The following is a 22,391-nucleotide window of genomic DNA, read 5'->3' as shown; positions in this document are numbered from 1 at the left end:
CTGCCAGTGAGGCACATGCCTCGACCAGAATCGAACCCGGGACCCTTCAGTCCATGGGCCAATGCTCTATCCACTGAGCTAAGCTGGCTAGGGCAAGAATGTCCCGTTTTGACCTACCCATCACAGTCAGAACACAAGGATGAGTGATAGGAGGTCAGGATGCTAGAGAATTCAGCCCTGGGGGGGACTTGGCATCAGGTTTCTACCACCTTTCTCCGTCTCAGCTTTTATTCCCGCTGAGAAAGGAATAAACTCTAAGACTGTCCAGTTTGAGTAAAGCATGGGGTTCTGACCATTGGCCTGACCACTGTGGGGGATCAGGGGTCATTTAGACACTGATAGACCTTTATTTATTTTTTATTATTTTTTAAAAACATCTTATTGATTTTTTTACAGAGAGGAAGGGAGAGAGATAGAGAGCTAGAAACGTCAATGAGAGAGAAACAACATCGACCAGCTGCCTCTTGCACACCCCCACCGGGGATGTGCCTGCAACCAGTGTACATGCCCTTGACCGGAATCGAACCTGGGACCTTTCAGTCCGCAGGCCGATGCTCTACCACTGAGCCAAACCAGTTTCGGCATGGACATTGATAGACCAAAAGTGAGGCAGTGAGGCCCTAGCCAATGTAGCTCAGTGGATAGAGCATCGGCCTGCGGACGAAGGGTCCTGGGTTCCATTCCAGCCAAGGGCACGGGCCCCAGGCCCTGGTCAGGACTCTTGCAGGAGGCAATCCATCGACGTGTTTCTCTCTGTCTTTCCCTCTCTGAAAATCAATGGGAAAAAATATATATATATCCTCTACCGAGGATTACAGTGAGGCGGTGACAAGGAAGTCAGGGGCAGACCCCACATCCTTCACGAATCGCCACTCCACTCCTGTTACCAACTCCGAGAGCTGGGATTGCTGCTCCTCAGTCCCCTCCTCCTGCTGGCCCCACCTCAAAATGCTCAAGCCCCTTCCCCAGTCTGTCCTCTCCTCAGGCCTCCCTTTTAGCTACAACCCAAACCATTTCTTTATCTATTTATTTTTAATTTTATTTGTTGATTATGGTGTCACATAATTGTCCTCATCCCCCCATTCCCACCCCAAGCCCCTCCCCATGGATGCCCACCCCCTGTTGTCCATGACCTCTGGTTAGGCTTACATGCATGCACACAAGTCCTTTGGTTGATATCTCCCCTTTGCCCCCACCCTCCCCTACCTTCTCTCTCCATTTATTTATTTTTTATTGATTTTTTACAGAGAGGGAGAGGGATAGAGAGCTAGAAACATCCATGAGAAACATTGATCTGTTTCTGGGGACGTGCCCGCAACCAAGGTACATGCCCTTGACCGGAATCGAACCCGGGACCTTTCAGTCCACAGGCTGACGCTCTATCCACTGAGCCAAACCAGATTCGGCTCTGCCTCTGTTTCTTAGTCACCGTCTCTCACTCATTCTTTCGCGTCTTTCTCATTCATCAAAGCCCTTCCTGCACCACTGCCAACCCCCTTTTTGGGGGAGTCTTTTCCTGTGCGTTTCTCTGCGGGTCCCTCCCTCTGCCCCCCCCCCCCCCCCCCCCCCCCCCGTTCCCAGGTGGACGTTTTCAGCCCAATCAAAGGCGGGGGACAGAGGCTGACTCCGCACACACAGGGAAGGAGGGACAGCCGGCATCAATTCCCCTTCCCCTCCCCCCACCAGCCCGGCTGAGGGAGCAGGCAGTCCGCAGGGCCGGATCCCTATAGGAATGGGGGTGTTCCCCATGGATTTCCTGATGAGCTGGGTAGTCTATCCTCCTCCCCTACAGAGTCTCTGTCACCCCTTTCGGGAACCTCTGCCCCCTCCCCCCAGGTTTCTGCCCCCCTCGCTGCTGTCCCCTCTGTGAGTTTGTCTCCCCCTGCCCAGGGGGTCGCAGTCTCTAAAACTCTAACACTGAGCTTCTCCCTCCCCTTCTGCCCTCCTGTCTGTCTGGGCCTCCTCCCATGCCCCCACCTTCTCTGAGGCTCTGTGCCCCTCTTGGGGTCTCTGCCCGGCTCTGTCCAAGCCCACGCCCCTGTGCCTAGACCCCTTCTTCCCGCTCCCCATCCCCAGCCCGCAGGCCCCCCATTGGCTGGATTCAGCGAGGGAGGGTTCTGTCCCTATGGCAACAGCCACAACAAGCCTCCGGCCCGGACGCAGGGCGGGGGAGGAGGGACCATGGCCGGTCAGCTCCTAGCTCTGCGCTCTGGCCCGCTCTGGCCCCCCATCTCTGGGACCGAGGACCCAGGGTCCTGGCCCGACTGGCATCTCACCAGCAGCGGCGTCGCCCACCACATCATCCCGTCCGTGCCCTTCCGCCCGCCCACGCGGCAGGTGAGGGGCCTGGACGTCCAGCCCCCACTCCCTGCGGGGCCCCAGACACCTGCAGGAAGCGAAGGGGAATGAATGGAGGCCTGGACTCCTGACTGAAGGAGGAGGGTCTCGGAGGCCTGGGTCTGGCCGATGAAGGGAAGGGCCGGAGGGCGGGAAGCGCTGGGGACCGCCTGGGAGAGATCAGGACTGGCTGGCGGGCCGGACTCCTGAGTGTTTTTCAAGCTGACGCCCCGCGCCTTGCACCCAGTCCACGGCGGCGGATCCCCTGCCCCCGCTCGCGAAGCCGGACTTGCACATCTGGGATTTCGACGAGGTCATCAGCCGCTGGGAGACCACCTCTGGCTCGGCCCACGGGGTGCTCAAGACCCACGGCGGGCCCTACTCGCAGCCCAAGGTGCCGAAGCCCAAGGCCCTGGAGCGGAGCGTGGGGATGAAGGATTTGGGGGAAAAGGTAAGGTTCCAGGGTGCCGAGGTCCGCGGGGTCGAGGGCTGCAGTGCCGCCCCGCCCACCCTCAGGCTGGGCCCCCGGATCGTCTCCCCGCAGCTCAGCCGCCAGGGCTGGTGCCTCCCGCTGACCACCCGGCACCAGCGCAGCGAGGCCCAGGCGCACTTCGCGTGGCCCGACCTGCGCCTGCGCGCGCGGCCCCTGCGCTTCGCCGACCACCACTTCGCGGGCGTCTCCCAGGTAGCGGATGGGGCCCTGGGCGGGGCCAGCAGGGATTTTTTAATCAGGGGGCGTGGCTAAAAGGGAGGCCTGAGAAGAGTACAAAGACTAGGGAAGGGGCTTGGACTTTTTAGAAAATATCTAGTTTATTGACTTTTTACAGAGAGGAAGGGAGAGGGATAGAGAGTTAGAAACATCGATCAGCTGCCTCCTGCACCCCCCCTACTGGGGATGTGCCCGCAACCAAGGTACATGCCCTTGACCGGAATTGAACCCGGGACCTTTCAGTCCACAGGCTGATGCTCTATCCACTGAGCCAAACCGGTTTCAGCTGTTTTTATTGATTTCAGAGAGGAAGGGAGAGAGAGTAGAAACATCAATGATGAGAATCACTGACTGGCTGCCTCCTGCACACCCCCCCGCCCCCACGGGGGATCGAGCCCCAAACCAGGCCTGACCGGGGAATCGAACCGTGGCCTCCCGGTTCACAGGTGGATGCTCCACCCCTGAGCCGGGCCGTTGGGGTAGTAGGTGGTTTTGAGGCTTAGAAGAGAGCCAGGAAGAGGTCTGTGCTAGGGGACGGGTCTGAATAGGTGGGAGCCGGAGCCGGAGCCAGAAGGGGGGCGGGGAGTCGGGGGCCGAGGTTGGGGAATTGCTGGCTGAGCTCCTGCTTAACTCCAGCGGCAGGACAGGGAGGTTTGAGGCTGGGACCGGCCTTCCTGTTGGCGGTGAGCAAAGAGCGGTTGGGTCTTGGAGTTTCTGGTTTGGGGAGCGGCGCCAAGGAGCGCTGGCATGCGACGGGCCAGGAAGGGAGGGCTCTGACTCTGGGGGCGGGTGTGGGGCCGGGGCCGGAGAAGAGAGGCTGCTGAGTCCGGAGGAAGAGGAGTGCTCAGTCTGGGACCCGAGGCTTCAGGAGCGACGTCAAGCCGCTTCCTTGGCCACTCCTCCCGCCTGTGCCTCCTCAGACCCTCATTCCCTGGAGGCAGAGCCCGGAGCTGGCCGGCCGGCCTCTGGCGGTCTCCAACCAGGGCATCCTGGACCACTTCCAGCTCTACCTGCCCACCGCCGCCGCCGACTTCCGCGCCTTCTCCAGGTGAGGGAGTCCGCCCTGCGCCGCCCCTGCACCCGCCCCCATCCCGGCTGCTGGGCCGCCCGGACCCCGGGTATGGCCCCCCCGACTTAGACCCGGCCCCCTCCCATCCCGGCTGCTGGGCCGCCCGGACCCCGGGTATGGCCCCCCTGACTTAGACCCGGGCGCTCAGACCTCAGCCGCTGCCCTGGCGCCCAGGGTCCATTCAGGAACAGCAGCCTGCGGAGGGAGAGCCGGGGCCTGAGGACCCGGGGCGGGTCATTTGACGGTTGAGTCCCCAGATACTGCCCCAGGGCGGGAAAACCCCGGACTGCAGGCGTCCAAGTACCCGGAGGACCCAGGAATCCAGGCTAGGAGTCCCCGACCCCATTTCCTCTCCCCAAAACCCGAGGCGGCTCTGAGCCCTGAGCCTCGTCCCCACCCTGCTCCCCCCGACAGGAAGGAGTTGCCACCCTTGGAACGTGACCCCCAGAAGCAGTGCTGCCCGCGCTCCTGGCGGCCGCCGCCGCCGCCGCAGACCCGCGTGCCGCGCGCGCTCCCGGTGGCGCCGGCGGTGCCGCACCGCGGGGCGCTGTCCCTGGCGCGGGAGTCCTACGGCCTCCCGCTGCACCCGCTGCGCCGGCTGGACCCCTTCCTCCCGCCGGGGCTGGCCTGGCGGGCCCCGCACCGGAGCCCCGTGCCCCGCATCCACAGCGTGCCGCTGGCCTACCGCACCGAGAGCGCCCGCTACGGCAGCGGCCGGCCCGCGCTGGTCTGAGCGCCCGGGCCGCCCCGACAGGACACGCCCCCGCCCCGACAGGACACGCCCCCGCCCCGACAGGACACGGCCCGAGGGCGGGGCCGCCTGGAACCCCGCCCCTGGGCGCCCCGTGGGCGGGGCTGAGCTCGGGAACCCGCTCACCACCTGGGGGCAGGACAGCGTCTGGCCGCTGGACTGTGCGGGCGGGGGCGGGCCTGGGGCATGAACTCGGGGCTGTGGGCCCGCGGGCAGGAGGGGCCGAGCTCCTCTGAATCAATGACGGTGAAATAGTCTACACTTGGCTCTTTGCTGGGTTGGGCTCTGCATCCTGGTTTCTGGGGGCCGGTGTGTGGGGGGGAAGGCGCTCCCCCTGAATCCTGGGGGGGCGGGTATCTGGGAGCAGGCGGCCCCGCTTCCTGAGCACAGCAGGCAACTCGGAGCCAAGCCCCTCCTAAGTTTGGGTTCTGGCTTTCAGTCCATGGCAGGGGGAGCAGGGCTGAGGCCCCCCGCCATCCCCATTGCAGGGGCGCTGGAGGGGCGAGCTCCAGACCCCTCCTCCCACTCCCCTATAATGGGCAGACCGGGCTGCACAACCACGGGCTCCCTACCCCTCCTCCCTGCCCCAGCACGCTAAGGATGGAGTCTGTAAAGTCCGCTGTCATCTTGAGTGTCTCCTGCTTCTTGGCGCCAAGCCAGCAGGGAAGGGGGGAGGGTGCTCACTCAGCCACTCCCGCACATCCCTGACCTTATCTGCCTCTCGCCCCCGAGGAGATTAGTGTCCAGGTTACTCAGCCATGCCGCCACCCCTGGCCTTGCCGCCCCCACAGCCTGCGGGTATAAGACCAGGTAAACACGGTAGGGAGGCACCCAGGATGGAGATGCTCCAGGTAAAGCTGGGAGGCCTGGGACTGGGTGAAGGCGGCCTCTTTCCAGAAGGGTGTGGACAGCCAGCGGGCTTCCTGCTGGCAGCAGTGGGGCGGGGTCTGAGGGTGGGTCCCGGGGCCCCTGGGTATGGGGTGGGGGTCAGGATGGAGGGGCTGGCCCTGAGGAAATGGCCTGATCCCAGGGGCTGCTGCTGTGGCTGCTGCTGAGCGTGGGGGCGGTGCGGGCATCCAGGGGGCCGCTGCGGCCACTGTGCCGGCCCGTCAATGCCACGCTGGCTGCCGAGAAGGAGGCCTGTCCGGTCTGCATCGCCTTCACCACCAGCATCTGCGCCGGCTACTGCCCCAGCATGGTGAGCAGGGACCGCTCAGCCTGGCCCGGAGGCGGGGCGGGGCGGGGGGGCGGGGGGGCGGGGGGGGCGGGGGGGGGGCGGGAGGGCGGGGGGGCGGCGGCGGGGGGGGGGGGGGGGGGGCGGGGGGCGGGAGGGCGGCTGGCGGCGGGCGGGAGGTGCGGGGGGGCGGCGGGGGCGGGAGGGCGGGAGGCGGGGCGGGAGGGCGGGGCGGGGGGCGGGAGGGCGGGCGGGGCAGGGGGGCGGGAGGGCGGCGGGGCGGGAGGGCGGGGGCGGGGGGGCGGGGGGGGCGGGAGGCGGCGGGCGGGGGGCGGGGGGGCGGGGGGCGGATGCGGGAGGGCGGCGGGGCGGGAGGGCGGGGGGGCGGCGGGGCGGCTGGCGGGGCTGGGCGTGTGGGAGGGGGAGCGCAGAGGGTACCCTCGATTTGTGGGGGGCACAGGGGAGACCGGGGGGGGGGGGGGGGGGGGGCTTGGCTCTGGGCAGACGCCATGCCACCCCCCTCCGCACTGCCTCCAGGTGCGGGTGCTGCCGGCCCCGCTGCCGCCGGTGCCCCAGCCGGTGTGCACCTACCGCGAGCTGAGCTTTGCCTCCATCCGGCTCCCCGGCTGCCCGCCTGGCGTGGACCCGGTGGTCTCCTTCCCTGTGGCCCTCAGCTGCCGCTGTGGGCCCTGCCGCCTCAGCAGCTCCGACTGCGGGGGGCCCAGAGCCCAGCCCTTGGCCTGTGACCGGCCCACCCTCCCAGACCTCCTCTTCCTCTGAGGATGCCCCCGCACCCCCACCCCCACCCGCACCCCCACCCGCACCCCCAATAAAGGCCTCACACCGCCCTGGGCTGCCTTTCTCTGGGGTCCGGGGGCAGTGCACGTGAGCGCACACCACACACACACACACGGTCCAGTTTCAGAGCATTTTATACAAAGTCACAGTGTCAGAACCTGGTAGAAAACGGGGCAGGGGGGAGACGGACACGGACGGGGAACGTCAGCTCAGGAGGTGTCCATCGTCTCGCCTTCTGTAGGGGAAGAAGGTCACGTGGTCACTGCAGCCCAGAGCCAGGCCCGCTCCCTCCCAGCTCTCCGGACAGGCCTGGGGGGCGGGCTGGGCCGGGGGGCCGGGAGGGGAGACACCCACTGAGCTCATTGAAGAGGAAGGCGTCCTGGTACTCCTTCATGTACTGCGTGGAGCGCGACTCGTCCAGGAAGAGCGAGTAGACCCGCTTGATGTCGTCCACCTGCACCTCCGTGCCCTGGGGGGGGGGCGAGGGAGAACTCAGGGGCCCTCCCAGGTGGGGCTCAGGCCCATCGCCTGGTTCAAATACTGCCTCCGCCAGCTCCTGGCTGAGCCCCATCTCCATTCCTTCATCCGTGAGACGGGCTTCCCAGTATCTACTCTCACCTAAAGGAGTTTACTGAGTGCCCACTGTGTCCGGCCCGGAGGCACAGAAACAAACCCAGGACAGAGCCCCCTGCCTCTGAGGACTCCGTTCTAGGCCCAAAGGCAGCCCCGGCCGAGCCCTGGGGGGCGGGTCTCGCCGGCCCCGGGCGGCGCTGACCTTGCGCTTGCGGCACACCAGGCTGGCGGCCGTGATGAGCTGGATGGCGTAGCGCAGGGAGGTCTCCAGCCCGATGCGGGTCAGCACCGTGTAGGCGTCCTCGCTCATCTCCACATCCTCCTCCTCACACCTGCGGGCGGCGGGGGCGGGTCGGACAAGGTCAGGCCTGGGACGCAGCACGCCCCAGCCCCCCATCCCTCCCTGAGAAAATGTGGAATCTGCATCTTCAGAACCGCAGAGCGCTGGGCAAGGGCCACTGAGGCACATGCTGGGCCTCCCCCTCCCCCCTCCCCTTACAGGCTCTTTCCTCCCGTCAGTTACCCCCCCCCCTCCCCACAGGGCCCCCACCGGCAGCGGAGGCCACGCCCACGCTTTCAGGCCCGTCACCCCCTCTCCCCCCAGATCTCAGGGTCCCCGGTGTCAGCCCCCCCCCCCCCCCCCCCCCCCCCCCCCCCCCCCGATCTCAGGGTCCCCGGTGTCAGCCCCCCCCCATCTCAGGGTCCCCGGGGTCAGGGCCCCGCCCCCGCCCCGCCCCCCCCATCTCAGGGTCCCCGGAGATCCCCGCCCCCGCCCCACACCGGATGCGGAGGATCTGCTTCGTGTCCTTTCTCGCTGTAGGGGGAGGTGGAGACGATGAGCAGCCGGTCCAGCAGGTCGATGGGGATGCCGTGGGGGCTCCGGTAGCTGGTCCCCCGGATCCTGAGGGGGAGGAGGCTGTCAGGGTGATGCCCCCCGAGCCTGGCTCTCCATTCCTTCCACTCGGACTCCCCTCCCCCAGCACAGCCCACCCTCTGGGCCAAACACCACGTAGCCTTCAGCCCCAGCTGGCGTCAGAGCCGACTGCGTCAATCCTGCTGGACGGTCTCAGCGACGGCTCTGCCCTCTGCCGGGATCCCTGGCCGAGGGCCCCTCCCGGTCCTGCCCCTGTGCACCGCCCAGCCCGGCGGCACTGCGGGCGCCGGGAGGACGGGAGGTTCCCCGTCGGTGAGAGCTACGCTCTGTGCACCGGGGCCAACACTCAGCCACCAAACTGAACCCGGCCCCTGGGAGCCTCTGGAGGCCATTTGCCCACCAGCCAACGCATCGCCTGGCTTCCTGTGTGGTTTGAAGACAGCTTTCTGTGCTCTGAACTCGTGTGGCCGCACTGTCACCCGGGACTTAATCCCTTCACGTGACGTGCGTTTCCTCTGGGACTGAGCCCCCAGCCTCTGCAGCAGCAAAACCACCACCAACATGGCTCAGTGGATAGAGCGTCGGCCTGGGGACTGAAGGGTCCCGGGTTCGATTCCGGTCAAGGGCATGTACCTTGGTTGCGGGCACATCCCCAGTGGGGGGTGTGCAGGAGGCAGCTGATCGATGTTTCCCTCTCATCAATGTTTCTAACTCTATCCCTCTCCCTTCCTCTCTGTAAAAAAAAAAATCGGGGCCAGGGGAGAGTCCGCGCTGCCCGGAGCCCTGGCCCTCCCTCCCTGTGACACCCAGCCCTCGGGGCAGAGCTGGCACTGCCCGCCGCCCGGGCACCAGGCACAGCCGCCCTGAGCGTGCAGCCTCCGGGCTCCAGCCCCGGGGGGCTGTCTGCTCCCCACTTCCTTCTCCTCCTCGGGGCCAAACCACAGCCGAGGGGTGGAGAGCCGGCCGGGAGGACGAGAGGGCACGGGGCTGGGCCCCTGGGACGGAGGCTCCCAAGCTTCACCGGGGCTCCGTGACGGGTCCCAGCTCCTCAGGCCGACAGACACGCTTCACTGACTAAGCACTGGGTCTGGCTGAGCTCCGGTAGCGCCCCGCAGTGTCCAGCACACGCTACTGCGCCCCTCAGGAGGGAAGCTGCCCCACAGGATCCTGTGTCTGATCAGAGCCGGGGTGCCGGGGCACACAGACTGAGAAACCATAGCCTTAGGGATAAGGAGCAACAGAAAACCGACCCGGGCTCCCTCTGGATCGGAGCCGCCGACCCACCTGACCACTCGTTTGTTCTTTCACTTAAATATGTTTTTATTCATTTCAGAGAGGAAGGGAGAGGGAGAAAGAACCACTGACTGGCTGCCTCCTGCACCCACACTGGGGATCGAGCCCGCAACCTGGGCCTGTGCCCTGACCAGGAATCGAACCCTCACCTCCTGGTTCATAGGTTGATGCTTAACCACTGAGCCACACCGGCCAGGCCACCCGCACCTTGTTTAAGGGAAAGGCTCACCCTCTGGCCTGGGCCCCGATGCCAGTGGGAACCGTCACAGCAGCTCAGCCCTCCCCTCCCCGCTGTGCCCTCCCTGCCCGCCCGGAGCGCCTCTCCCCCCCCACCCCCACCCCCGCCCGCCCGCCCGGAGCTCCTCGCCCCTCCCCTCCCTCCCCTCCCCCAGCGCCTCTCCTCTCCCCCAGCCCCTCTCCCCTCCCCTCCCCCCCAGAGCGCCCCTCCCCTCCCCCCCCCCGGGAGCGCCCCCCCCCGCCCGGAGCGCCCCTCCCCTCCCCCCCCCCCCCGCCCGGAGCGCCCCTCCCCTCCCCGCCCGGAGCGCCCCTCCCCGCCCGGAGCGCTCACCGGGTGATGCCGCGGTTGGTGGCCATGATGAGCACGGGCGCCATGTCGCTCTCCAGCGCCCGGTTGAGGAAGGAGAAGCTCTCGATGTCCAGCATGTGGACCTCATCGATGAACAGCACCTGGGGCCGCGGGCGTCAGGCTCCGCACCGGGGCCTCCGGTCCCCCTGCGCCCCCCGCACCCTCCCCGCACCACGCCGCACCCTCCCCGGGATGACCTCCGGGAGCCGCCCCACCGGGGCCTCCGGTCCCCCTGCCCCCCCCTGCCCCCCCCCCCCAGCGCCACACCGGCACCCTCCCCGGGATGACCTCCGGGAGCCGCCCCACCCGGGCCTCCGGTCCCCTGCCCCCCTCTGCCCCTCCCCCCCAGCCCCACGCCAGCACCCTCCCCGGGGATGACCTCCGGGAGCCGCCCCACCGGGGCCTCCGGTCCCCCTGCCCCCCTCTGCCCCTCCCCCCCAGCGCCACGCCGGCACCCTCCCCGGGATGACCTCCGGGAGCCGCCCCACCCGGGCCTCCGGTCCCCCTGCCCCCCCCCCCAGCACCACGCGGCACCCACCCCGGGGATGATCTCCGCCTTGCCCTCCTCGCGCCACTCGGCCACCTTGGCGTTGATCTGCTCTCGGACCTCTGACTTGATCTCGCCGGTGTCGCCTGTGGAGGCCGGGGTGACGGGCGGTCAGAGGAGAGGGTCTGGGGCCGGGCGTGGGCGAAGGCGGAGGAGGACAGCACGGGGGCAGAGGGAAGGGAGACGAGCCTGGCGGGGACGAGCGACAGGAGGGCCAGGGGTCTGCGATGTCCCCGAGAGGAGAGAACTCCAGTGAGAACAGGAGGCCGTGCCCCATCAAACCACCCGAGGGGGCTTGGCACAGAGGGAGAGGGACAGACCGCACACACAGGGAGAGGGACAGACCGCACACAGAGGGACAGACCGCACACAGAGGGAGAGGGACAGACCGCACACACAGGGACAGACCGCACACAGAGGGACAGACCGCACACAGAGGGACAGACCGCACACAGAGGGAGAGGGACAGACCGCACACACAGGGACAGACCGCACACACAGGGAGAGGGACAGACCGCACACAGAGGGACAGACCGCACACACAGGGAGAGGGACAGACCGCACACAGAGGGAGAGGGACAGACCGCACACACAGGGAGAGGGACAGACCGCACACAGAGGGACAGACCGCACACAGAGGGAGAGGGACAGACCGCACACACAGGGAGAGGGACAGACCGCACACAGAGGGACAGACCGCACACACAGGGAGAGGGACAGACCGCACACAGAGGGACAGACCGCACACAGAGGGACAGACCGCACACAGAGGGACAGACCGCACACACAGGGAGAGGGACAGACCGCACACAGAGGGACAGACCGCACACAGAGGGAGAGGGACAGACCGCACACACAGGGACAGACCGCACACAGAGGGACAGACCGCACACACAGGGAGAGGGACAGACCGCACACAGAGGGACAGACCGCACACAGAGGGACAGACCGCACACAGAGGGACAGACCGCACACACAGGGACAGACCGCACACAGAGGGACAGACCGCACACACAGGGAGAGGGACAGACCGCACACAGAGGGACAGACCGCACACAGAGGGACAGACCGCACACAGAGGGACAGACCGCACACAGAGGGACAGACCGCACATACAGGGACAGACCGCACACAGAGGGACAGACCGCACACACAGGGAGAGGGACAGACCGCACACACAGGGAGAGGGACAGACCGCACACAGAGGGACAGACCGCACACACAGGGAGAGGGACAGACCGCACACAGAGGGAGAGGGACAGACCGCACACAGAGGGAGAGGGACAGACCGCACACAGAGGGACAGACCGCACACAGAGGGACAGACCGCACACAGAGGGACAGACCGCACACAGAGGGAGAACAGAAGACAGCAAGGGAGGGGGGGAATCGGGTGTGGAGGGGTGAGTGGGCGGGGCAGATGGGTGGATGGTGGGGCCGCACCTGGGAAGAGGGCCAGGAAGCCCTGGATGCGGGGGGGGGGGATTTTGCGTGGGGAGGGCTGAGTGGGTGGTGGTGGGGATTAGGGTGGGGAGGGGGGTGAGCAGGTGCAGAGGGCGGATGGATGGGCAGAAGGCTGAGTGCACCTGAGAAGAGGGCCAGGAAGCCCTGGGTGCCTGGGTGGGGGGTGGGGTGGAGGTGGGGGGTTAGGGTGGGGGAAGGAGGTTAGGATAGGGAGGGGGAAGCGGGCGCAGGGAGGGGGTTTAGGGTGCAGAGGGGGATGGGGGGATGGTCGGGCGGGGCGCACCTGAGAAGAGGGCCAGGAAGCCCTGGGTGCGGGAGGGGAGTGGTGGGGGGAGGGGGGAGTGGGTGCAGGGGGGATGGGGGATGATCGGGCGGGCGCACCTGAGAAGAGGGCCAGGAAGCCCTGGGTGCGGGAGTTGATGACGTCGATCTCGTGCAGGGACACGGTGTGCACCACCTCCTTGCGCTTCTGCAGCTCCCCATCCGGGCACTGCACGAACTTGGTCTGCGGGCAGGATGGGGGGGAGACAAGGCAGGGAGGAGCGTGAAGGGGCCACAGGGCTCTGTGTGGGGGAGACAAGGCAGGGAGGGGCGTGAAGGGCCACAGGCTCCCTGGAAAGTGGGGGCGCCTGGAGACCCCGGGCCCAGGAGCAGCCGAGCCTGGGGCACAGGGTCTCGGGCCCGCGGGAGCCCTGAGCGCAGGGCCCCCTGAGGGCCCGCCTGGGGGCGCGGGTAGGACAGGGACCAGGGGCGGGCGGGCGGGGTCGGGGGAACAGGGAGGGGCCCGGAGCACCTGGGAGCCCATGGCGTCGTAGTCGCGGGCGCGCGTGAAGGAGCGGCCCAGCTTGGAGATCTTGCCGGTGGCCTTGTCGATGGTGATCACGTCCCTGCGGGAGGCGGCGGAGTGAGGAGGGAAGGTGCCCGGGATCCCCCGCCCCCTCCCGAGGGGGGCGGCCCGCGAGGCTCACCCGGCCTGGACCTTGTCCTTGGTCAGGGACTCGATCATCTTGGTGCCCAGGTCGTAGATGGTCTCCATCTCGGTGGTCTTGAGGGTCAGCTTGCCCACCTTGGAGCCCTGAGGGGGACAGGCCGGCCAGGCTAAGAGACCCAACGGCTCCCAACACGACGTGGAGACAGGCTCCCCCGGGGGAGCTTGGGGTGATGGGCGTGGCCGCTGCCACGACTGGGGTGGCTTCATGTGTGCACACGTACGTCAAAACTTAACACCCGGAAACGGTCAATGTGGGCTGCTTAGTGCATTTGCTCCTCAACAAAGTTATTATAAAAAAACCAGCAAACGAAATGCTAAAAGATTAAAAAAAAAAAGCCCTGGCTGGTTTGGCTCAATGGATAGAGCATCTGCCTGCGGCCTGAAAGGTCCAGGGTTCGATTCCAATCAAGAGCACGTGTTTGGCCGAAGCCGGTTTGGCTCAGTGGATAGAGCATCAGTCTGCGGACTGAAAGGTCCCAGGTTCGATTCCGGTCAAGGGCATGTACCTTGGTTGTGGGCACATCCCTGGTGGGGGGTGTGCAGGAGGCAGCTGGTCGATGTTTCTCTCTCATCGACGTTTCTAGCTCTCTATCTCTCTCCCTTCCTCTCTGTAAAAAATCAATAAAATATATATAAAAAAAAAAAAAAAAAAGAGCACGTGCTTGGATTACAGGCTTGATCCCCAGTGGGTGTGCAGGAGGCAGTGAGTCAATGATTATCTCTCATCATTGATGTTTCTCTCTCCCCCTCACCCTTCCTCTCTGAAATCGATTATATAAACAAAACACAAAAATAAGTTGGCCCGGCCAGCATGGCTCAGTGGTTGGGCATCAACCTATGAAGTAGGAGGTCACAGTTTGATTCCCGGTCTGGGCACAGCCCGGGTTGAGGGCTGGACCCCCAGTGTAGGTGTACAGGAGAATTAGCTTGGGAATAGCTTTCCTTATATTTAAATATTCTACTGAAGTTTTATTTTTAAAATTCTTATTGGGGTGGCAAATTAAAAAAAGAGGGTGTTGCCCTGGCCGGGTACTCAGAGCGTCGTCCTAATGCACCAAGGTTGCAGGTTCGATCCCTGGTCAGGGCACACCCAGAAAGAACTGATGAATGCATACATAAGTGGAACAACAGATCAATGTTTCTCTCTCTCTAGATCAATAAATTAAAAAAATGAGACCAACAGGTAAATTATTAGGAAAATAGGAGATAAAGGGGAAACCAAACCATGAAAAGGTAGACGTGGTAATGAGGGAGGGCGGCCACTCCTTCGGGGAGACTTGGGGTGTAAAGAGGAAGGAGGGAGGGCTGGGGGTTGGCAAAGTTCTCGTTTTGCTCTTGGGGGTGGTTATGAAGGCATTTGCTTTATAATCACTTATTAGACTACATGCTTCTTTAAGATGTTTCCTTGTATCTTTTACTTATAACAAAAGGTAAAAAAAAAAAGTCTTAGGTGACAAAAAGGGAGAAGCTGAGCTGTGTAACCGGAGCGGGCGTTAACCTGACGGTTAGGAATTCCCCGAAGAAACTTCCAGACCTCCTCTCATCCCACCACCCGGTTTTAACGGCTTACGGGTCCCTCACCAATCAACGAGCTGCTGTCAATGCAAATAACCCTCCTGCAGGGCTCAGATGCTCCCATCGGCCGCTGGAACATTCCGTGGGTTCCCACCTCAGTGCAAGCCTCCCGCCTGGAGGAGGCTGGACTCGGGCAGACTCACCGTCCCCGTGGCCGGCCGGTCGATCTGGATCTCCACCACCTCCCCTTCGATGATCTCCGTCTCCTCCCTGACCAGAGAGCAGAGCTGAGCTGAGCGGAGAGCCTGACACCGGCCCGGGGAACGCTAACTCCCATCAGCCCCCAGGAACCACTAACTCCCATCAGCCCCCGGGGAACCGCTAACTCCCACCAGCCCCCGGGAACCACTAACTCCCACCAGCCCCCGGGAACTGCTAACTCCCACCAGCCCCCGGGGAACTGCTAACTCCCACCAGCCCCCGGGAACCGCTAACTCCCACCAGCCCCCGGGGAACCGCTAACTCCCACCAGCCCCCGGGGAACTGCTAACTCCCACCAGCCCCCGGGAACCACTAACTCCCACCAGCCCCCGGGAACCGCCAACTCCCACCAGCCCCCGGGCACCGCCAACTCCCATCAGCCCCCGGGAACTGCTAACTCCCACCAGCCCCCGGGAACCGCTAACTCCCACCAGCCCCCGGGAACCGCTAACTCCCACCAGCCCCCGGGGAACTGCTAACTCCCACCAGCCCCCGGGAACCACTAACTCCCACCAGCCCCCGGGAACCGCCAACTCCCACCAGCCCCCGGGAACCACTAACTCCCACCAGCCCCCGGGAACCGCCAACTCCCATCAGCCCCCGGGAACCGCCAACTCCCACCAGCCCCCGGGAACCACTAACTCCCATCAGCCCCCGGGAACCGCCAACTCCCACCAGCCCCCGTGAACCGCTAACTCCCACCAGCCCCCGGGAACCGCTAACTCCCACCAGCCCCCGGGAACCGCTAACTCCCATCAGCCCCCGGGAACCACTAACTCCCACCAGCCCCCGGGAACCGCTAACTCCCACCAGCCCCCGGGAACCGCCAACTCCCATCAGCCCCCGGGAACCGCTAACTCCCACCAGCCCCCGGGAACCGCTAACTCCCATCAGCCCTTGGGCACAGGCCGCGCCGGCTGGGACGGGGGTGGTCCCCGGGCCGTGCTCACTTGATGCGGACGCCGATGGACCTGCGGAAGGCCTGCGTCAGCGCCTCTGTCTTGCTCATCTCCAGGGAGAAGATCTCGCTGCCCGCTATGGCGGTGAACGGGGTGTCCGGGCCCAGGGCCTGCGCCATGCCTGGGGAGAGGGGGTCTGGGTGGGTGGGGGGCCCTGGCACCATGTCCCCCCAAATTCACTCTGTGGCAACACCAGCTCTTGGTGCTGCGGGCAGAAAAAGCCGGGCTGAGGCCTGCACAGGCCCCTGGTTAGAAACTGCACCGTCAGGACAAACTCTATAGTCAAACCCGAACATCTTACAGCACCGCCAGGCTTCTCCACGGCGTGAGGCCTGGGCTCAGCAGGTGACAGCAGGGCTGCCCCTCCAGGGACGGCAAGCACTGAGCCCCCTCCCCCCCAGCAGCCCCTCCGAGGGCCCTGCCAGCTCCCTCCTGACCAGTGTGGGTGGGAACTCTCCCTCGTCCCACTCTGCCCCGGAGAGTGCTCCCTGCTGTCCGTCCGGACACTCCCAGACACCCTCAGACTCCGGAAGCCTCTTCTGACGACCCCACTATGTCCCCGGCCCGGCAGGTCAGGAGCCCCCTGTCCATCATGGCACACGTCGCGCTGGGCACCGTGTCCACAGCCTCCTCCCTGGCAGGAGGCTCCTTCCAGGCCGGGCTCGCGTCTTCCTCATCTCGTGTTCCCAGTGTCGGGGCCAGGGCTCGGCACACCAGGACCCTCGGACGAGTGCTGCTTCCTCATTTCCTATGTGATAATCCTACATAATAAAAGGCTAATATGCAAATCGACTGGAAGGTGGAATGACTGATTGCTCTGATGCGCACTGACCACCAGGGGGCAGACGCTCGATGCAGGAGCTGCCCCTGGTGGCAGTGTGCTCCCGCAGAGGGAGCCCGCTCAGTGGGAAGCTGGGCTCCCTGCGAGCCAGCGAGCACAATGGTGGTGGCAGGAGCTTCTCCCGCCTCCAGCAGCACTGAGGACCCTGGGGGCCGTCCGCCTGCTGGCTCAGGCCCGCTCAGTCCGGGCACGGGCCTAAGCCCACAGGCGGACATCCCCCAAGGGGTCCAGATACAGGCCAGGCTGAGGGACTCTCCTCCCCCAGTGTGTGAATGATGAATGCTGTGCACCAGTGTGTGTGTGTGTGTGTGTGTGTGTCTTTTCTTTTAGAGAAAGAGGGAAAGAAAAACATCGATGTGACAGATTAATCAGCTGCCTCCTGCACGCCCCCTACTGGGGGTTAAGCCTGCAACCCAAGCATGTGCCCTGACCGGGAATTGAACCTGCAGCCCTTTGGTGCAGAGGGCGACACCCAGCCGAGCCCATCAGCAGGACAAGTGCTGCTTCATCTTAACCACAAGCCTGGCTGTCACCGATCCTCCCGGCCTGGCCTCAGCTGAGCACCAAGGGGGAGTGGGAAGACCGGAGGCCGAGGAAGGCTTCGACGAGCAAGACTGCTCAGTAGGTTTGGAAAGATGGAGAGTTTATATAACAAGGAGATAAGGGGCAGTTATGAGTATAAATTTGAATGGCAAAAGGGAGTGCTGGCTGTCTAACCAATGCCCATCTTCATCTTGGTTCCAGAACCCCTTTCATTAAGGTAGCAACGCTCCAAATTAAAATAGGAAATTTATTCTAATGTCTCACTCTCCCTTGCAGCAAAGTCACCATACGATTAAATTACAGTCAATATGCCCAGCCGGCCAAAACCGGTTTGGCTCAGTGGATAGAGCATTGGCTTGCGGACTGAAAGGTCCCGGGTTCAATTCCGGTCAAGGGCATGAACCTTGGTTGCAGGCACATCCCCAGTAGGGGGCATGCAAGAGGCAGCTGATGGATGACTCTCATCGATGTTTCTAACTCTACTCTGCATCTCTCTCCCTTCCTCTCTGTAAAAAATCAATAAAATATATATTTTTAAAAAATATGCACAGCCGGCCAGCCGCACTCAGGGGTTGAGCATCTACCTATGAGCCAGGAGGTCAGGGTTGATTCCCGTTCAAGGCAGAGGCCCAGGTTGTGGGGCTCAATCTCCAGTGTGGGGCGTGCAGGAGGCAGCTGATCAATGATTCACTCTCATCATTGATGCTTCATCTCTCTCTCCCTTCCTCTCCGAAATCAATAAAAATGTTATAAGTGTGTGGAACTCCCAAGACAGGGCCACAGGGAGCAGAACCTCACTGCAGCTCCTCTCCTGCCTGCCACACGGTGTTGGGGGGAAGGCTGGTGCTTAGGCAAACTCTGGGGTCCCAAAGTGACCCCCGGGGAACAGGCAGACTGGCGAGCGGGAGCGCGGAGGCTTCACGGAACCGCCCACAGGCCGCAATGGCCTCATTCATTCATTCATTCTCTGACAGTGAGCCCTGCCTGGGTCCGCCCGGCCACAGCCACGTGTGGCTTCCGTTAACGGCGCCTGACCGGACGCGGATGTCACGGGAGGGGTCGTCTGGCAGAGACCAGAGAGCTCTGAGCCCGGTGCCTTACCCATGGCGATGGCCGTCTTCCCGGTGCCCGGCTGCCCGGCGATGAGCACGGCCCGGCCAGCGATCTTCCCTTCCCGGATCATCTCCAGCACCACGCCCGCCGCCCGCCGCGCCGCCAGCTGGCCCACCATGCCCTGGGAGGCCTGCGGGCGGGGAGAGCACGCGGTGACTCCCACCGGGCCTCCCCACGTCCCTCCCGCCTGCCGCCCCGTGAGATGGAAGCGGGTGTTGGCTGGGGCGTCGGGGAAAAGCCTTTTCCACCCAATTTTTCTAAGATCGATAAAAGTGTGCACGGGCTGAATTTTATAAACATGTGGGCAAAGGTCTGGGAGAAGGTAATGTCTCCCTCCCCCGGGCCTCCCGCCCGCCCAGCCGCTCTACCTGCCGCGGCTCCAAGGCGTCGTCCAGCCCCAGCCCCCGGATGTGGGAGTGGGCGCCTGTGAGCGAGAGGACCAGAGGCGGTTACTGGCCAGCTCGTGGCCGGAGTGAGGGGCTCCCCTCGGGCCCTGCTTCCCTCCTAGTCCAAACGGGGGCCGGACTCCCACCCCCGGGAAGGAGGGCGGCATGCTAATGCTCCGTAACCGAGAGGCTCTTCTTAGGAGACATCCAGCGGGACCCACGGCTCCCGCGCTGAGAGCTGGCAGCAGGGGCGCGAGTCTCTGAGCCTCAGCTAGAAGGACAGTCACCATGTGCCCCGCCCGGGCACCGGCAGGGATTCAACGGGATCGAACGCGTGCATTCGATGGCCACCTGCTGGCGTCTGCTCTGCCGCGGCCTGCGCTGGGGGCGCGGCTGGGAATGAGCCGGGCCCGGGCCCGGCCGAAGGGGCTGGTGCCCAGTGCATGCTGGGGGTGGGGCAGTCGGCAAACGGCCAAACATAAGCCAGCACCACTTCTGTGACTCCCAGGAGGATGCCAGGGCACCCAGGGGCCCGCAGGGGAGCGGAGCCCGCAGCCTGGGGCTGGGGTCCGGCACGGTGCCCCTGTGCCATCTGACCGCTCTCTGGAACCCAGCCCCCCCCCCATCAGCTAGGGGGATGGGACGCAGGCTGCATGCTTCCCGGGGTCCTGGGCGGGCTGGCTCTCCGGGGGTGCCCAGGGCAGGCGGGGTCCGGTCTTGCCCCGGATCCGGGTTCACTCACCAATACGCTCAATTCTCGTCACATCGCGGACCTCTGGCACTTTGGTTGTGGCCGTCTGGGGGGAGAAGGCACGTCAGAGCCCTTATCATCCCAGTTTCCACCAACTCCTCCTCCTCTGTCCCTCCTGCCACTCCTCCCCAGCCCCAGGAGGATGCAGACTGGGTGTGCCTCACCCCCAGCCCCTCCCTTACGGCCCAGCACATGGCTGGTGGCAGGAAGTCCTCCCGTCACCTGTAACCGTAAGGACAGGCCTTAGCGGGCATCCAGCGGGCATGGGGTGGCCCCCTGATGTCCCAGCTGCCCCAGCTGTCACGGCTTTCGCTCATGCGAGTCCTGCGTCCAGCCCATCGCCCTGCCCCTCACTGAATGAGTCCACGCTTCGCTCAGTAGGGGAGCCCTCCCTGACTCCTGACCCCGCCCTGCCAGGCTCGTTCTGGGGTCACCGGGAGTCCAGACAGAAGGAGGGGCCTCCCAGGGAACCCGATCTCCCCGGAGCCTCACGGTCACGGTCACGAGGGAGACGAGAAAATCAATGTTCTTGGCTCCAAGGGACCTGTGACCAATGAGCGGCCCAGCCCACCCTCACTGTCCCCCTCAGGGCCATGCTTGAGTTTGAATGAACGTGCACTAAGGTACTGAGCTCATTCAAAGGGCAGGTACTGCCGGAACGGGTTTGGCTCAGTGGATACCGCATCAGCCTGCGGACTGAGGGGTCCCAGGTTCAGTTCCGGTCAAGGGCATGTACGTTGGTTGCGGGTACATCACCGGTAGGGGTTGTACAGGAGGCAGCTGATTAATGTTCTCTCTCATCGATGTTTCTAGCTCTCTATCCCTCTCCCTTCCTCTCTGTAAAATATCAGTAAAATATATTTAATAAAACAATAATTTTAAAAAAGGGCGATTAGTGGTGCCTGGGGCTGGGAGGACTGAAGGGCGCTGGGAAGAGGAATGGGGTTTCTTTCGGGGGTTTGGAAAACGCTCTAAAATTGAACGACAGAATGCGCACCTCTGCGAATAAACTACGGACCTTACGGGGTAAACTGTATGGGCTGTGAGTTATATCTCAATAAGTCTGTTTTTAAAAATATATATATTTTATCGATTTTTACAGAGAGGAAGAGAGAGGGATAGAGAGTTAGAAACATCGATCAGCCGCCTCCTGCACACCCCCTACTGGGGATGTGCCGGCAACCAAGGTACATGCCCTTGACCGGAATCGAACCTGGGACCCTTGAGTCCGCAGACCGACGCTCTATCCACTGAGCCACACCGGTCAGGGCCACTCACATGTTTCCTGAGCAAGTACTTGGTGCCAGCCCCAGTGTACCGGGTCTGTCTTTTATGGAGTTCACATTCACTCATTCATTCAAGATTCAAGTAGTAATTCATTACGCACCCCCACTGGGCATGCCCCTCACGGGGTGTTGGAAATATGTGGGGGCCCGGGGCCCTGTCCCTTCTCCTCGGACAGCCTCTGAGTTCCCCACTCTTCCTTGTTTGGCTCAAGATTCACTGAGCGACCGACCGCAGGCTTCCAAGCACACAGGCCGGGTCCCACCTGCGCTTCTCCCTGGGACTCGGCTGCCACCCCCGCCGAGAGTAACAGGTTCCTGGATGGCTCGGGGCCCAAGACACTCAAACCCTCAGCAGGCTTTAGGGCAAAGGACGCAGAACTGGCCACTAGCTGTGCCCTGAGAGCTGGAAGTTTGATTGCTATCAGGGCTGACCACTGAGACCCTAAACATCCACCGGGACCCACCATTCCGGGATCCAACCTTTTCTTTCCTCCTCCCTCGGACCCGGGAGTCCAGGCCCCTAGGCATCCTCCCTCAGACCCAGGGGTCCAGGCCCCCAGCCCCTCCTCCCTCAGACCCAGGCGTCCAGGCCCCCATCCCCTCCTCCCTCAGACCCAGGCCCCCAGCCCCTCCTCCCTCAGACCCAGCGTCCAGGCCCCCATCCCCTCCTCCCTCAGACCCAGGCCCCCAGCCCCTCCTCCCTCGGACCCGGGAGTCCAGGCCCCCAGCCATCCTCCCTCAAACCCAGGGGCCTAGGCCCCCAGCCCCTCCTCCCTCAGACCCAGGGGTCCAGGCCCCCAGCCCCTCCTCCCTCAGACCCAGGGGCCCAGGCCCCCAGCCCCTCCTCCCTCAGACCCAGGCCCCCAGCCCCTCCCTCCCTCAGACCCAGGTCCCCAGCCCCTCCTCCCTCAGACCCAGGCGTCCAGGCCCCCAGCCCCTCCTCCCTCAGACCCAGGCGTCCAGGCCCCCACCCCCTCCGCCCTCAGACCCGGGAGTCCAGGCCCCCAGCCCCTCCTCCCTCAGACCCTGGGGTCCAGGCCCCCAGTTCCCTCCTCCCTCGGACCCAGGACAGCAGGTTCCCTCCTCAGCCCTCCGCATGCCGCCACTCACCACGGTTGCCATGATGCTCACCAACCGCTACTACCCTAACGGAAACGGAAACGGTGCTGAGGACGAGCGCTGTGGCCCCTCTAGACTGCCAGATCCTCCAGCGATCTCGGTGGTTCCTCATAAATATGCAAACGCTCCTTGTAGGGCGAGCCGTTCCCTTTTTAGGCCGAAGCTCCAGGGCCGGCTCCCAGCTCCCTCTGGCTCCTCCTCCTTTTACCCAAGCCTCCTCGCCGGGGAGGCCGATTGCAAAATTCCTGCCACTTCTGTGAGCAACCACACGTCCCCCACGCTCCCTGCCTCCCCGTCCCGCCCCCTTCCTCCCCCGCGCCAAGCTTCGAATTGACAGCGCTCACCACCAATCACCGAGCGCAGCCATGGCCAAGGGGCGGAGCGAGCCCTGCTCTCTTCGCCAATGAGAGACGTGGGAACCCCGCCCCCAGGCGCTGGCCAATGGCGCTGG

The 22,391-nt window shown here is 64.3% G+C and overlaps 3 protein-coding genes across 3 annotated transcripts; 2 read left to right on the top strand and 1 right to left on the bottom strand.

Annotated features, from left to right (window-relative positions):
• Positions 1-1,966: 1,966 nt before the first annotated feature.
• Positions 1,967-4,874, top strand: LOC118712154. The gene is given in 6 exon segments (XM_036425661.2): positions 1,967-2,167; positions 2,170-2,337; positions 2,585-2,788; positions 2,882-3,022; positions 3,967-4,094; positions 4,530-4,874. Coding segments are annotated over 6 exon segments (1,002 nt in total). The 5' UTR covers positions 1,967-2,125; the 3' UTR covers positions 4,849-4,874.
• A 194-nt stretch (positions 4,875-5,068) lies between these two features.
• On the top strand, positions 5,069-6,881 carry LHB (luteinizing hormone subunit beta). Its single transcript, XM_036425660.2, has 3 exons — positions 5,069-5,717; positions 5,897-6,064; positions 6,578-6,881. The coding sequence occupies exons 1-3, from the start codon at positions 5,625-5,627 to the stop codon at positions 6,818-6,820; spliced, it is 504 nt and encodes a 167-aa protein (XP_036281553.2). The 5' UTR covers positions 5,069-5,624; the 3' UTR covers positions 6,821-6,881.
• A 73-nt stretch (positions 6,882-6,954) lies between these two features.
• Positions 6,955-22,241, bottom strand: RUVBL2 (RuvB like AAA ATPase 2). Its single transcript, XM_036425662.2, is given in 16 exon segments — positions 6,955-7,073; positions 7,193-7,307; positions 7,614-7,743; positions 8,192-8,220; positions 8,222-8,312; positions 10,147-10,265; positions 10,703-10,797; positions 12,557-12,680; positions 12,969-13,062; positions 13,144-13,250; positions 14,885-14,951; positions 15,893-16,022; positions 18,387-18,528; positions 18,767-18,822; positions 19,527-19,581; positions 21,932-22,241. Coding segments are annotated over 16 exon segments (1,392 nt in total). The 5' UTR covers positions 21,944-22,241; the 3' UTR covers positions 6,955-7,047.
• Positions 22,242-22,391: the final 150 nt, after the last annotated feature.

Source organism: Pipistrellus kuhlii, unplaced genomic scaffold (assembly GCF_014108245.1).
Source record: "Pipistrellus kuhlii isolate mPipKuh1 unplaced genomic scaffold, mPipKuh1.p scaffold_m20_p_84, whole genome shotgun sequence".
Lineage (NCBI taxonomy): Eukaryota > Metazoa > Chordata > Mammalia > Chiroptera > Vespertilionidae > Pipistrellus > Pipistrellus kuhlii.
Note: the sequence above shows the minus strand (reverse complement) of the source record. Positions and strands in the feature narration are given on the sequence as shown.